Below are 15,991 nucleotides of genomic sequence, written 5' to 3'. Positions count from 1 at the left end.
GTGTTTTCCATGATTAGCCTGTGCAGACTGCACAGGCTAGTCTGTGGAAACACTTTATGCACATGAATAAAGCCCAGTTTTCCCATAAAAACCACTATAAGCTCTTACAATGTCGATGTTTGTTTCCAGTTTGTGTAGTTCAGATCTGAGCAGACGTACAATGTTTTCCTTCCCATGCTGCCTTGCAAACGAGCCCGCACATGCTGAGTGTATTGCACATACCCACGAGTCCAGCTCGGTCTGGCTAGATGCCTAGAGGTGCCAGATTCAGAAAGATATGCATTTTTTTTATTGTTTTAACCATTTACCACTAATATATGTATTTTGATGCATTTGTGGTCCCTCAGAAAGTTAAATTTAATTAAATACCATTCTCACTAAATTCAAGTTTTAAAGGCTTCATTTCCAACCCTTAATAAGTAACTGATGAGCAATGAACAGCATTAAACCTGAACAGACTGCAAGTTACTTGCAGGCTGTTCTGGTTTTATGCTGTTTGCACATAACCATTTTCACTTTGCTTCTGAGTGGGAAAGGGTTAAACATACGTTTATCATCATATGATAATTAGGGTGGTATCCATCAGACCTCCTGCAAGAGGCAGAATAAGAAGTAAAAAATTACTAACAAGAGGAATAATTTATTCAGAATGAAAACCCAATTTGTCCATATAATAAGATACACTTGAGAATAATTATAGTAATTAAATTTACTTAATAACTACATGCATATGCGCACATTATCAATGAAAATGAAAAATTAGTTTTAAGTTTTATTATCCAAAGCATATACATTCATACATATGTATCGAATACATCGAAACCCGTGAGGCACATGTTTTAATAATGTTATATTACATCAAATGGCTGTCACATCCTGGTAGTTTCCAGACCAATGAGGACTTTAAAAACTACAATAGTGTAAAATAAGCGTTCTTCATATGTATACCATTTATATAATATATTTTAAGTAATTTAATAAATTAATTACTTTTTTTTAAATTTCCATTTATATCGTTTTCATTGCAACAACAAAATGTGGATAAAATAGGTATTTTTTTGCAAAAACCACAGAAAGGCACTGACTTGTTATTACCTGACATGTTATTACCTGAAACAAATATGCATCCCCAAATGAAGTACTTAGGGAGAATATGAAGTCCCGCTTGGGATGTTCTGGGACGCCTTGGGAAATCCCACCTTCGATAACTGAAAAACAAAACATGTAAGCCTTGCTCTAGGAAAATGGGGCTTAATGCATGTGCATAGTGTTGTCCCCACAGGCTAATCAGGGACAATACTTTCGGCCTCTATTGTATTTTAGTGAACAAGAGTAGTGTTTTATACAAGAAGGAAAAGGGGCGTGGTGCAAAATTTCAAAAAAGGGCACAAATATATCTGTATAGTGACTTAATAACAAGCTTTGTTACACACGAACATTGTATGTATAGTTTTGAGATTTATTGTTGAATAATTAAACCAACAAAATCCAGAATGTATATTTTATTATGTGTTTTATATTTTCATGTAGTAACAAAAAACAAGATTAAACACCATAGGATATATATCTTATACAAACTATAGCTTTTCAAAGAAGTCTTAGAATACTGTTAAATGACTTTCAAATAACTTAATTATTTTATTTTTATTTAATAAATGACATGGTGAAATATGCATGTACTAAAATTAAAGTGTAGCCGCATAAAATTGTAAACGGGTATTGTTTTCACTTTGAACTTTCATGACCACGTGTTGTATTGTGTACATTTTATTTCGCAAAAAGTGTAACTAGGAACGGCGCGGTACTGTCTTTTGTTCATTGTCAATTAATTCAATACACGTTATTTGGTCTCCAATATAAACTTGTTTTGCTTACAAAGCAATTTGCATCAATTTCTAATGAAAGTGGAATGCCAAAATCGGAAAGCGTACGTTGCGACATTCTAAACACGAATGATAAGTGGTACAAGTTCAATATTTTTGTAAAATTCACATCTGTGTTTGCCAATTAACATATTTTGACAAGTTACAAACGGGTCATAATGTTCTTTATTGAACCAATGGTGCAGGCCTACTACTGTTACAACAATTAACAACTTTTGGCCACACAGGGTCCAAGACGGGGTATCAACTTCTTTGCCGACATTCACACGTTATTGTAATCAAAACATCGTGACAATAAACAAGCACGTGCTCCAATTAAGCGCGGTCTGCCTAACCGTGAACAGCAAACGTGTTAAGATTGTCGTCTGCTACAATTCATCAACACACATCTACTGTGAGCCTGCGCCAATTGTATTGGATAGGAGGCGCAGCGTTATTTTAATCGACAGCTTTAATATGTCACAGGTTGTTTTTTTCGGCGTATGGCCAATTTTCAGGAAGTACAGTGGACGTCATGGGGTTTTGTAATCGGCGTATGGAAACAATTATCGGGCGTAATATACGGCCCTACGCCGCTTAGTGCAAGCCCTGTAAATTAATTTTTATTAACTTAAAACTGTTTTGCATTACATTGACATCAAATCAATATTTTACAGATACAACTGGTGTTTTTTTTAAATTTAATTACGCGCAAAAATAAATGTTTTGATATAACTAAATTATGCATGAAATGCACAATTTCCACGTGAATAACATCGAGGTTTTCATCAAGTCTCCTAAGTAACTGTGCACGATTGTATCCGGACCGAATAGTGTTACAAAGCCACTGAAATTATCGATTGATATTGACACATGGTTATTCACGCATGACGAATTCACAACCGCGCGAATCTTCGCTGATAATAGTCGGCTTAGAAGCTTGGTTAAGGGGCAATTAAGATGTTATCAATAAGGTCGCGCACGGCGGAAAACAGGGTGGCGGCCTTTGAAAAGGGCAGCGTGGCGCTGATTTGCTTTGAAAGGGGCAGCGAGGCGCTTCAAAAAAGCGGCGTGGCGCCGCGCCACGCTAAAATGGCCTGGATAAAACACTAAAAAGACTTATTTTGTAAAAAAAATACTCTAAAAGCAGAAAGTGTCGTCCCTGATTAGCATTTGCAGACCCCTTTTTTCCCGAGTGTGGCTCATTTATGACATTTAAGAACTAAAAATTGCATGCATTACAGTTACACATGGATCGCATTAAGTAATATTTTAAAGCACCTGATAACAGTGGGGCCATTCAAAACATGTACCCATGAAATTTGTTACAATATACATGTTCTGACGATTAATTGTAAACCCTTTGACAAACAAACAAAAGGCATGCCAATAAATTTCTGTCTGCTGATTTTTCACTGTATCAAAGTAAACAATGTTCATTTGACATGAAATGGTTTTAAAGATGCAATATTCATTATTTCGCAATAAAAGCATACAAAAAATATCATATATGTGAGTTACAATAATATTATTCATATCACTATTTAGAGACTTTTAGCACCCATTGATAGTGATAGAGACTTTTAGCACTCATTGCTCCCAAAACCTACCTAGCATGTGTCTGGGAACATTGTCGTCAAGGGTCACATTGTCCATGTCCCCATCATAGAAAAGTATGACGGTTCCCTTCAAGCAGACCCAGTACTTCTTCCATGTGCGTCTGGGAGCCAGCTCCAACTTCCTCTTCTTCTGCACCAGCCAGTTCTTCACCACCAGCCACCTGCAGGGAACCAGTAAGTGTAAATAATGAACACATATATGGTTTACATCATACATATTCAGTGTAATCACATACAACAAGCATGTACAGTATAAATCATGCACACATTTAGTGTTACTCATGCACACATATTCAGTGTAAATCACACATATTCAGTGAAATTCACACATATCAGGCATATTTAGTGTGAAGGTTGCATATATTCTGAAGGGTAAATCAGAAATATTCCGAGTAAATCACACATATCAAACATGATCAGTAAAAATCTAACACAAATTCATAAAAAATCACACATATTCAGTGTAAATATTACACATCAAGCAAGTTCAGTGTTGATAATGTTCCCATTCAGTGACAATAACATGTGTTCAGTGAAAATCACACAAATCAAGCATATTCAGTGTAAATCATGCACAAATTTAGTGTAAATCACACATATCAAGCACATGCAGTGTAAATCATGCACAAATTCAGTGTTTATCATAAACATTAGCCCATCCGTGTAAATTAGAGATAGGGGAAAATGTAAGTCATTGGGTGTAAATTCTGTGACACAATCAAGTTTGAATCAAACAAAGTGGGAAACACACTATGTTTATCACACATTTGGCAGGTACCTTTTGGTGTAAAGCATTCATATGATAGTGGACCCGTTAAATATAACACATACACCCCATAGGAAACTTTCATTGAAAAAATACTTCCTGCAGGTAGAAATCAGTGTATTGTATTATGTATACAGCTGCACCTGCTTTGTGCAACAGTTATGTAGTGTTAATCACACTATATCCCAATATGTCAAAGTCACTCCCATACGTGTAAAAGTCAAGGCAACCAAATACACAATTTTCATAATATTCAAAGTAAGTCATAGGAAATTATGTGTTTTATTTTGAGCCACAGTTGAAATTAGACACTTATGTCTTTTATAACAATAATAAACCAAACAGACCTGTATTTTTTCTTACTTTCTTGGTAACCAACATATAAGTCTGATCAATTTCCAAGGAAGATATTATCCCTCAGGCAACCGAATAAATCATTTCCAGACTTTAAGACATCAATTTGTTCCCTATAAATCACTTGCCCAGCCATTTAATTCCCCAGTGTAACACATGGCGCCTCTCTGGTCAGTGACTTTAAGATGGAAATCTTGATAATAATGTCAGTCTACAGTCCAAGATACAGCACATACCCTACTATTTAGGTCAAGCCTACATTACACTATATTTCATTTTGTAACAAAACATGAATAGATTATGGACAGTTTCATTTCAGGAAAACTAATAGACCCAGAGCAATCACAGAAGCCTTACATATGATATGGCTGGACATAAATTGACTATTTATTGAAACCCTTGTCACAAGACCGAGAAGCTCTAATAGCCGCCAAAAAATATTCAGACCGCCAAAAAATATTCAGACCGCCAAAAAATATTCAGACTGCTGAGGTGTGCACTGTGCAGTTTCTGTTGTAACACTGCGGAGGCTTCATATCATAACCTAGAACATCATTTCGCAGCATTCATTTTGAACATGTTTAACCCTTAACCACTTAGATACGTATTTTGTAACATTTGTAATTTCTGAGAAAGTAAACATTTAATTGAAGACCTTTCTTACTAGTTTCAAGTTTTTAAGGCTTAATTTCCAACCCTAAGATACTGATCAGCAGCAAACAGCATAAAACCTGCGAATTTTAACTTGAAGGCTGTTCTGGTTTTTATGTTGTTTGCACATAGCCATTTTGGAGATATCGACGTAATTCTTTCGCATGACACACCGTCCAATGATTGTGAACAAATGTACCAAGTAATTTTAAAATCTCACAATGAATGACATAGTTATGGCCCGGACAAGATCATATGTGGCCATTTTGGACCTTTGAACTCAAAGCTTGACCTTGACCTTGGAGATATCGACATCATTCTTTCGCATGACACACCTTCCAATGATTGTGCACAAATGTATCGAGTAATTTTAAAATCTCATAATGAATAACATATTTATGGCTCGGACAAGATCATTTATGGCCATTTTTGACCCTTGAACTCAAAGTGTGACCTTGACTTCGCAGATATCGACGTAATTCTTTCGCATGACACACCGTCCAATGTTGGTTAACAAATGTGCCAAATGATTTTAAAATCTCACAATGAACTACATAGTTATGGCCTGGACAAGCTCATTTATGGCCATTTTTTACCTTTGAACTCAAAGTGTGACCTTGACCTTGTAGATATCGACGTAATTCTTTCCCATAACACACCTTCAAATGATGGTGAACAAATGTGCCAAATGATTTAAAAATATCACAATGAACGGCATAGTTTTGGGCCGGTCAAGCTCATTTATGGAAATGTTTTACCTTTGAACTCAAAGTATGACCTTGACCTTGGAGATATTGACATAATTCTTTCGCATGACACATCGTCCAATGATGGTGAACAAATGTGCCAAATGATTTTAAATTCTCACAATAAATGACAAAGTTATGGCCCGGACAAGCTCATTTATGGGCTACTCAAAGTGTGACCATGACCTTGGAGATTTTGACGTACTTCTTTCGCATGACACACCGTCCCATGATGGTGAACAAATGTACCAAGTAATTTTAAAATCTAACAATAAATGACATAATTATGGTCCGGACAAACTATCGGTTTTAAATGCACTTAGTGACCCTGTGACCTAGTTTTTGACCCAGCATGACCCATATTCATACTTGACCTAGACATCATCTAGATACAACTTCTGACCAAGTTTGGTGAAGATTGGATGACATTTTTGGGACAGACAGACTGACCGACAGACCGACCGACAAAGTGACTCCTATATAACCCCCATTAACAATGGTAATGGGGGTATAATTACACTTGATATCATTGTTGAAAGATTATCTTGTTTTTAAGATAAAAGAATTCCACTGTCAGACCAAAATTTCTTTTGCAGATGTTTTTATTACAGAAAGCAGAGAAGCTCTAAATGCGACCAACATTACGCTCTATCAGTGCTTTAGGATAATAACCTACCAATGAAGCAAAATTCATTTGTAATTTCTATTTTAAAGCTGCAGAAATATATTGTTCCTGGGAGTAATAAACTGGATTCTCCTATTCATCTGCAAGCACCATGTCTCTACGCCCTCAGACTTGGAAGTCACAACACAGCAGTGGTCTCCTCTCACATTAACAGCCTCATTACTATTGATCTAGTGTCATCACAATGGCAGCTTGTGCTTTGCCTGAGAGAGTGAGGGTGCCTAATAAAGTCTATGACACTGCTCAATTCCAAATTGATCAGCTCAGCGCTAGACAACTTTTTCAAGTGCAAGCCACGTTTTCTAGGGTTCTCCAAAGACTAATTTTGGGCCCCGTTCGCTAACTCATGTTATTATATTTGAATACATTAAAGCAAATGACAATTTTTCCACACAAAAAACGTTTCTCGTACTGAAACATAATACTTCTGTCAATCAAACTGTGCAATACCAAATTGGTCAGCGATAAGACCAATTTCTAAGGCTCTTGAAGAGTGTGTTATTTAACCCTTTACTACTTAGATTTGTATTATGACGTGTTTGTAGTCCCTTAAGACAGTTGAAGTTAATTAAAAGACCTCTTTATTAAATTAAAGTTTTTAAGGCTTCATTTCCAACCATAAGATACTGATGAGCAGCAAACAGTATTAAACCTGAACAAACTGCGAGCAACTTGCAGGCTTTTCTGGTTTTATGCTGTTTGCACATAGCCATTTTCGCTTTGCTTCTGAGTGGGAAAGGGTTAAACTGACCCATTCACAATAGCATGTGGATCACCAGTCTTTGCTTTGCAAACTTTATACAATTTTAATAGATTATTTCAATTTGCATGTTTTGATCTTCTTATTTATCATAGCTTAAAGCGTTTTCCAGATATTTAAAGATCATTTTCTTGAAAATAATTTGAATATCAAAATACATGCTTATAAAATAGACAAACTATAAAACATTTCAATATTGATAAGATCAACAGAAACAGATTTTTAATTGTGAGCGTTAGCATGATGTAAGAATGATTCGGAAATCATTCATACCCACATTCCTTAGAGCTTGTCAAAGTGATGACAAATAGCCCCAAACACTGAATGTTGTTTTGAGTGCAAAGTTGTTATAAATCAAAGCGCTGAAGGCACTGGAGTTGTTCACTATTGCAAAATCTTAGACGCAAGTTGTAGTTTAAAATGTTAAAGAAAGTTTAACTAGAAACTTTCAAATACAGTCTATTTCCCATCACACATGCATTATCAAAAGGGTACATTAAGAATGAACAATTTAATTTTAAAGATTTTTTTAATAAATATTTTATGTTATTTTAAACAAAGGGTAATTACTCATTGAAAACAAGATTACAATCATTAAAGCTTTTGCACTGTATCCCTGGAGATAATTATTCTTCTAAAGTTTGACAAATATTGCATGCAAAATGTAGGAGCCAACCACATTAAGCTTATTTGTGTATATAAAAAAAAAAAAAAAATAAATAATTAAAAAATGTTAATAAGACAATCAGGACACTTTGACAATATGAACTGCAGCCATGGGAGATTCGTGGGAGAATTGTTCTGTCAAAGTATGATAAAAATGGCACACAAAATGCTGGAGGACTTCAGCACATAGCTTTTTTATGTATTCTTGCATGCTGGGAAATTTGTCATCTGCTAAAATGTCGTCTGCTGAATTTCTAAAATCATCATTTTCTTCACTTTTTTTCAAAGAATACTATCAGAATAGCAAACAGTTTGGATCCTGATGAGACGCCACGTTCTGTGGCGTCTCATCTGGATCCAAACTGTTTGCAAAGGCCTTCAAAATTCGGTTCCCGCACTGAAAGGGTTAAAAGCGGGTAACGAAAAATCTCATGCAAAATGTAGAAGTTGTGCACATACCCTGTCTTGCATATGGCACCTTGTTGTCTAAGACTTTCTGCCTCATTCACACATGTCAAACAATAGAACTCTGAACCTACCCTGCCTTGCGTATGGCGCCGTGTTGTTTGGCATAGGAGAACTGACTCTCTGCCTCAGTCACAGTGTGGATGCTGTCATTGCTGCCTGCGTCTTCATCTGACATCTACAGCATCAATAACAAGTGCGAGTTTGCTTATTTCAGACTTTATTTTTTGTACAGCAGGTATTGAGAATTAGAGCCTGTATGTAAGTAACACATGAGCTTCCGTCTAGGAAAACTGGGCTTAATGCATGTGCGTAAAGTGTTGTCCCAGATTAGCCTGTGCGGAAACTTTATGCACATGTATTCAGCCCCGTTTTCCCAGAGGGCTATTCAAAGGGATTAATAAGCGAGCTTTAGTAAGAGTCAAAGGTTCGCCCAGTCAAAAATATTTATGCTACTTTTAGACATAAATTTTCATTATACAAATATATCAACTGCCTATAGATATGCAAAGGCTTATCAGGGATGGCACTTTTATGTTCCATGCATTAACCCTTTACCAATTAGATATGTATGTAAACACATTATTTATCCCTTAGATAATCCCTAGTTAAATTTAATTAAAGACCTTACTTACTAGATTCAAGTTTTAAAGGCTTCATTTCCGACCCTTTAGATATTGATGAGCAGCCAACAACATAAAACCTGAACAGACTGCGAGTTACTCCCACGCTGTTCTGGTTTTATCCTGTTCGCACATAGCCATTTTCACTGCCTCTGAGTAGTAAAGGGTTAAGACACGTTTTCTCACTTTCATGCAGACGTACCTCTGCGGCCAGGAACTGTCCGTCTGCAAACTGACTGATGAGGTCGCTCTGACTCATGTGACTGGAGTTGCTACCATGGCTACTGGCCCCTGTGGACCCCCCCTTCAGCTCAGTGCGGGACAAATCCAAGCCTGAAATAACAAGCACAAAGCCAATAAGTTTAGTTTAAACCTACTTATATTAGCTTGATTGCATCGAAAGCCTTAGGCTTATAGAAACGCTCTCGACTCTGTTTCCTGGGCCTATAATTATAATAACACAATACTTGGGTGTCTTTTGGGAACATTGAGAGAACGCTCCCAAAGTGTGTGAATCGAAACCGTGACCTCCCGATCGCTAGCCGGACACCTTATTTATTATGCCACGGCAAACATGGGGAAGGGGTAAATAAACTAAATTAAGATTGTTTGTCCTTAAAGAGCTAGAAGCCCAGCTTATTAAATATTGTACAACTACTGTAAAATCATATTTGTTGGCATAAAATTCCGTTGTTTTTTTGAATCCATCACTTTTTCATGGACATGAAAATTATAGATTGTTAATCTTGAAATAATTTTTTGTTAAGGAATTTGTGTTGGTCATTTCTCAAAAGTGTTTGTGTAACATTGGTTGATCAGTCAACCCCTGCAATCAACGAAAATTAATGTACCATAAATAATAATAACGATTGTACAGTAATTGAAGTAGTGTTCTGAGAAAACTGGGCATAATGCATGTGCATAAAAAGTCATCCCTGATTAGCCTGTGCAGTCCACATAGGCTAATCAGGGACGAAACTTTCCGCTTTTATGACATTTTTCGTTTAAATGAAGTCTTTTCTTAGCAAAAATCCAATTTAGGCGCACAGCAGACTGCACAGGCTAATCTGGGACATGCATTATGCACAGTTTTCTCAGAACGCGACTCATTTAATTACCATAACATTTTTAAGAAAGTATCATGTCTAAACAGCGACGCCTATGATAACTAAATTTCAACAAAATGAATTTATTTAATTTCTGTCTTTTTGATGTCCTTCATTTTAGGAACATTTTTGCACCTGTGATGACTGCACAGGCTTATCTGGGACGACACTTAACCCACATGCATTAAGCCTCTTTTTACCATAGCTGACTTATATACATGTCCAGTAATCATTACTTCACAATAGGGCTGGGCAATAATTTGTCATCACACCATGTCTGTCAAGATCGTTATGTACACCATTATCTAGGCCTGAGCACTAATGTACTTTGCAGCGATAATACCAGTAATTTGAATTTTATACCAGTAATTTGAATACGGAGAACTTTGGCACATCAATCTAGTAAACATTACATTCTAATTATATGTACTTGCCCACAGAATTTTTCCATTAATTGGTTGTCTTATATAATTTCCTCTGTAATATTAAAGCAACATTAATGGCCTCAAGGATGATGGATGAATTTATTCTTTGAAAGCAAGGAGACTCCAGAAATGAAATTGATTTGCTAGTTTCCACCATGTAGTAATTGACTACATCCAGAGATGTAAATAGCTGAAAAGCATCTCAAGAAAAGTGCCTTGAGTCTGCTTTAACCTTTTCCCTCATAAGAAGTTAAGTGAAAAAGGATATTGCAACCAGCATAAAATCAGAACAGCCTGCGAGTAACTCGCAGTCTGTTCAGGTTTTATGCTGTTTGCTGCTCATCAGTATCTATGAATTGTAAATGAAGCCTTTAAATCTTGAATTTAGAAGATTTCATTAAATTTAACTGTTAAATTTAAGGACTAAAAATGCCTTAAAATACGTACTTAAGTGGTAAAGGGTTATACATTTACCTAGAAGACTAAATTGAAATGAATAAACCAGGGAGATTGTAACTTAAAAATGTGTCAACAAGAATTTCTCTCCTTATAATGTTTCTAAAGTTTTAATATTCTTATATTTAATTCAACAACACATGTACATTTTTTAACCCTTTGCATGCTGGGTAATTTGTCATCTGCTAAAATGTCGTCTGCTGAATTTCTAAAATTAGCATTTTCTTCACTTTTTTTCAAAGAATACTATCAGAATAGCAAACAGTTTGGATCCAGATGAGACGCCACGTTCTGTGGCGTCTCATCTGGATCCAAACTGTTTGCAAAGGCCTTTAAAATCCGGTTCCAGCGCTAAAAGGGTTAAAGGTGAGCCAATTCCTGATATGCTTTGAGAGAAAACTTCACATTTAACACTGAAACAAAAAATCAATGCATATTCTGATTTCAATACTTTGCAAACAAATCAATGCACATTAAATACTATGCAAGCACATAAATGCACAATGATTTTTAAGTTAAAACAATTGATAAAGCAATGGATCTGTTACAGAAACATGAGAGATCTTCCATTATCTAAATGATACTGGTGACATTCTTATTTATGGTTGAAAATGTCCCTCCAACCACACAGTTCAAACCAAGAAAAGATTTAAGTGACCATTGTTATTAAAATAAACAAAGGTACAATTATCTATTCCTTGACAGCAGACAGTCTAATCAGACAGACTCTTGAATTCAATACTGTAAACTCCTGAATGTTTGTGTATTCATGACTTTTTCCGCGTAAGCTGCATAAGCCAGCTTTTCACCTTAGCCTGACCTTTGTAAGTGTCCAATAAAATTCCAATAAAATTTCCCGCGGCTAGGTACGAATGAATACACTTCATTTATTCCATTGGCTGATTTGAGTATACCACCAGAACATTGGAAACATATCCGCGTCTTTGTAACACTGTTTTACTGTATGAAACAATTTTATCTCGAATGAAAAGGCTTAATAGATAGAACAGTTTTACACTCAATTCTCGACATCAATACAGTTTGTGCGTACACCTTTTATTTTCAGAGTATTACCAGCGCAAGAGCGTTTATACTTAAAAGGCTATGTTCTCATATTTAGTACTTACTTCCTTATTCCTGTCAACATGTTAACATGTAAAAGTATAAAGAGCAATGGAAGCGAGGCCTCACTTTAAAGCATTGCATTTCAACCCGCGAGGTATATCGGGTCAATTCGCGGACATTCAGAGTTTATATACAGGTCATCACCGGAGTTGGCGGCCAGTAAAATAATCGTTATATAATAAAGACGCTATCCGTGAACTAGGTGACCTGGAATTTTCTTTAGACCAGAAATATGTTAAATGAAGATATTCAGCAATATAATTATGGTATGTAAATAATAGATTCTTAATGTGTTTTCAACAATACAATGATAAATATTATTGTTGATAAATTTAACAATAATTATTCGTCCATATTGCCTAATGTACTAAAGTGATATTATGAGCATGTAACAGTTTATAGGTGTCTATTGCAACCGTTGATTATTTTTGATGTTTCTACTTCATATACACTTATATTAATTAATGCAGCATCATCATACTAAAACAATATACCAGAAAGAGAAAAATAATGCATTTGAATATCAACCGTACTTTCGTTTGACAACTGATCATGCGTTTACGAGTTGAACCTAAATTTAGTTTTAGTGCAGATTTGTTCATACGACACAAAGACACGAAATTGTTTTACGGATCGTTTCAGCTTACAGGACTGGGTGGGTCACGTAAGAATATCGAATATAAAATATATTTTTATAAACAACTGGTAGCAAGGTGAGTTGCAGATAATTAATCAGTAACCAAATTTTAACTAACTATTTTGACCTGTTAATTCTTTTCAGCTCAATTCAACAGTGCAAAATGCCCATAATATCACTTTAAGCATTAGCACGATGATAATTGATACTGTTAATAATCGAATCAAATAGCAATGCCCGACAACCACTAAAACAGGTTTGTTCGAAGAACGCGCCTATAAATACGGATACTTCTCGTGTGGCCGGTTGACTCATATGTTTAAATTTCACTTCCATTCTTCTTTTGGTTTTCTGTTTTGTATCTATAGGTTTATGACCAGCAATATGTTATAATGTAAAATAAGCCGCGAAAACTCCCCGTAACATCCCGTACTGCGTGTGATGCAGCTAAGAACTGCACAGAAAAAGACATTCGCTATACTTGATCTCATTCATTAAACTATTTACGCCGTATATCTTTTTTAAAGATATTTCTTGTTTATGATAATTCCGATTTTATGCTTGAAGCAACTGCAATATTGGGATGCCAAAATCAATCACTGTAATTTGCTTTGATTGTCAAACCATACAGACTAAAGTGACCGTACATCCAATATTATGCATTGTAATTAAAACAGTATATTACTAGACTATTGAGTCCTAATTGACTTTAATCAGGTAGTTTGTATTGCAAATTGTCTGTGACACCACCAATAACAATGTGTTTTCGAAAATTTAAATATTCTGATATGATTAACCCTTTACCACTTAGATAGTATTTTGACGCATTTGTAGTCGCAGAGAAAGTTAAAGACCCTTCTTACTAAATTCAAGCTGTAAAGGCTTCATTTCCAACCCTTAGATACTGATGAGCAGCAAACGGAATGAAACCTGAACAGGCTGCCTGTTACTCGCAGGCTGTTCTGATTTAATGCTGGTTGCACATAGCAATTTTCACTTTGCTTCCCATGGTGGAAAGGGTTAAATATGAAGTTATTGAAAACAACAAATTTTTACATCATGGTTTACTAAACATTGTGATTGAAATAAGCAAAGTTATCAACAAGAAAGTTATTCCATACAATCAACAATCAGAAATAAATATTTTCAGTTTTTAGCAAATTGCACGTGAAACACACAGAACAAACATTATTAAAATTGCTTGAGGTGAAAAACAAGATAATTGACCAAATACAAATCTCTGAGACAAAGTATTCTGGGGTCAGATTTATAGATGTTTACTTATGTGTGTCCTTTATGGATTGCACCTTTGTGAAATGCCCTCAAAACATTAATGTATTGTTACAAAAACAATATGAAAACACACATACAGTTTGGCTCACATAATATGCATAATTCTTGAAACAAAGATGGACATTTTTACACTGTTGAAAAAGGACAGACCATTTAATTGTAATTTGATTGTACTTAACTAGTTTGTTTTTACATCCACAGGTATGGTATCAATGCCTTCTTTTTGGCAAAGCTAGTCATGGCTTTAAGGTTGAAAATAAGATATTGTTGTTTTCATATCCATGAACCAGAATGTTAACAGTTTTACACAACCAAAAGCATACCAGAATTATGCCAACAAACAACAATATAACAAAATAACTTGTTATAAAATTCCAAAAAAACAACAACAATAATTTGTTTAACTGCCAGTCACTCACCCCATTTTAGCTTTTAAGTTGCGTTCTGAGAAAACTGGGCATAATGCATGTGCGTAAAGTGTTGTCCCAGATTAGCCTCTGCAGTCCGCACAGGCTAATAAGGGGCCACACTTTCTGCCTAAATTGGATTTTTGCTAAGAAGAGACTTCATTTAAACGCAAAATAGCACAGGCTAATCTGGGATGACACTTTACGCACATGCATTAATCCCAGTTTTCTGAGAACAAGACTCATTTTTTTTAACCATTTAAACCACTCAGAAACATATTTTGACGCATTTGTAGTTCCTACAAAATTAAATTTAATTAAAGACCTTTCTTAGTAGACTCAAGTTGTAAAAGCTTAATTTCCAACCCTTAGATACTGATCAGCAGCAAACAGCATGAAACCTGAATAGGCTGTGAGTTACTCGCAGGCTGTCTTGGTTTTATGCTGTTGGCACATAGCCATAATTTACTTTGCTTCTAATTGGGAAAGGGTTAATTGTGGAACAAGGGCAAACAAACATTATTTTAGTAACGTTTTTATATTTGAAGGGCAATTGAATTCTTTTGATGTTCTAAGAAGATCAAATAAAAATATGTACTTGTACAATTCTGTAAATCAGATTAACATTTTTGTCAAATAAGCCTGCTTAAGGTAAAACTAATAAAACCATTATGTTTTGTTTGACATTTGCTAGTAACCTTTGATCCAGACAGAAGTCTACTAATCAGAGTTCAAATATTGTAAGCGTATCATCTTTTATAGTTTATGATGTCAAATGAAAGACATTAATCTAAGAAAACAATAACCATTAAAGTGACACATTGGTTTCATTCTTTCACAGTTTAAAGGCTTTTGCATGAAACATTCAAAATAAGATATTTAGTTGCACTTCAATGAAACAAATAAGAAAGAAATCATGAAATGACAAATTTCTTCACAAGGAAGTTAAATTACAAATAAGGGTAAGACAAACATATGCTTTGTTAAAAAATATATTATTCCATTCCAAATGATGTATACTCTAATTATAGTTCAATAACATTGACATGGTACTTGTAAACTCCAATAGTATAAATGATTTGCTCGGACTGTTTTTGATATTTGCACTTGGCTTTGTTTGTGTATGCATTGTACAACTTAAATGAGGCCATAACAGTATACACATGTAGTTATAGAGACACGATGAATCAATCAAAAACAAGATCTGTCAATATAGGATGACATTTGCCCCCGACCCCCCAAGGTCATTGAGGGGTGAAGGCCAAAAACACATGTCAGAAGAAAGGTCTTGTCCACAGGGATGTTGTGTCCAAGTATGAAGTGAATCAGTTTACTAGTAAGAAAG

The 15,991-nt window shown here is 35.2% G+C and overlaps 1 protein-coding gene across 8 annotated transcripts in view; it reads right to left on the bottom strand.

Annotated features, from left to right (window-relative positions):
- The window catches only part of LOC127850214 (protein still life, isoform SIF type 1-like), a 353,922-nt gene that overhangs the window by 275,579 nt on the left and 62,352 nt on the right, over nt 1-15,991 (bottom strand). For all 8 annotated transcript variants that reach the window (XR_008035134.1, XR_008035135.1, XR_008035136.1 and 5 more), the window contains exons 6-10: nt 9,400-9,530; nt 8,649-8,752; nt 3,473-3,642; nt 1,111-1,208; nt 109-252 (exon numbers count right to left, since the gene is read on the bottom strand). Coding sequence is in view for 5 of the 8 variants with exons in the window: in XM_052383073.1 (XP_052239033.1) it covers nt 109-252; nt 1,111-1,208; nt 3,473-3,642; nt 8,649-8,752; nt 9,400-9,530 (647 nt within the window). In the remaining 3 variants the exon portion in view is untranslated. The remainder of the gene's footprint in view (nt 1-108; nt 253-1,110; nt 1,209-3,472; nt 3,643-8,648; nt 8,753-9,399; nt 9,531-15,991) is intronic.

Source organism: Dreissena polymorpha, chromosome 11, assembly GCF_020536995.1.
Source record: "Dreissena polymorpha isolate Duluth1 chromosome 11, UMN_Dpol_1.0, whole genome shotgun sequence".
In the NCBI taxonomy this organism is placed as follows: domain Eukaryota; kingdom Metazoa; phylum Mollusca; class Bivalvia; order Myida; family Dreissenidae; genus Dreissena; species Dreissena polymorpha.
Note: the sequence above shows the minus strand (reverse complement) of the source record. Positions and strands in the feature narration are given on the sequence as shown.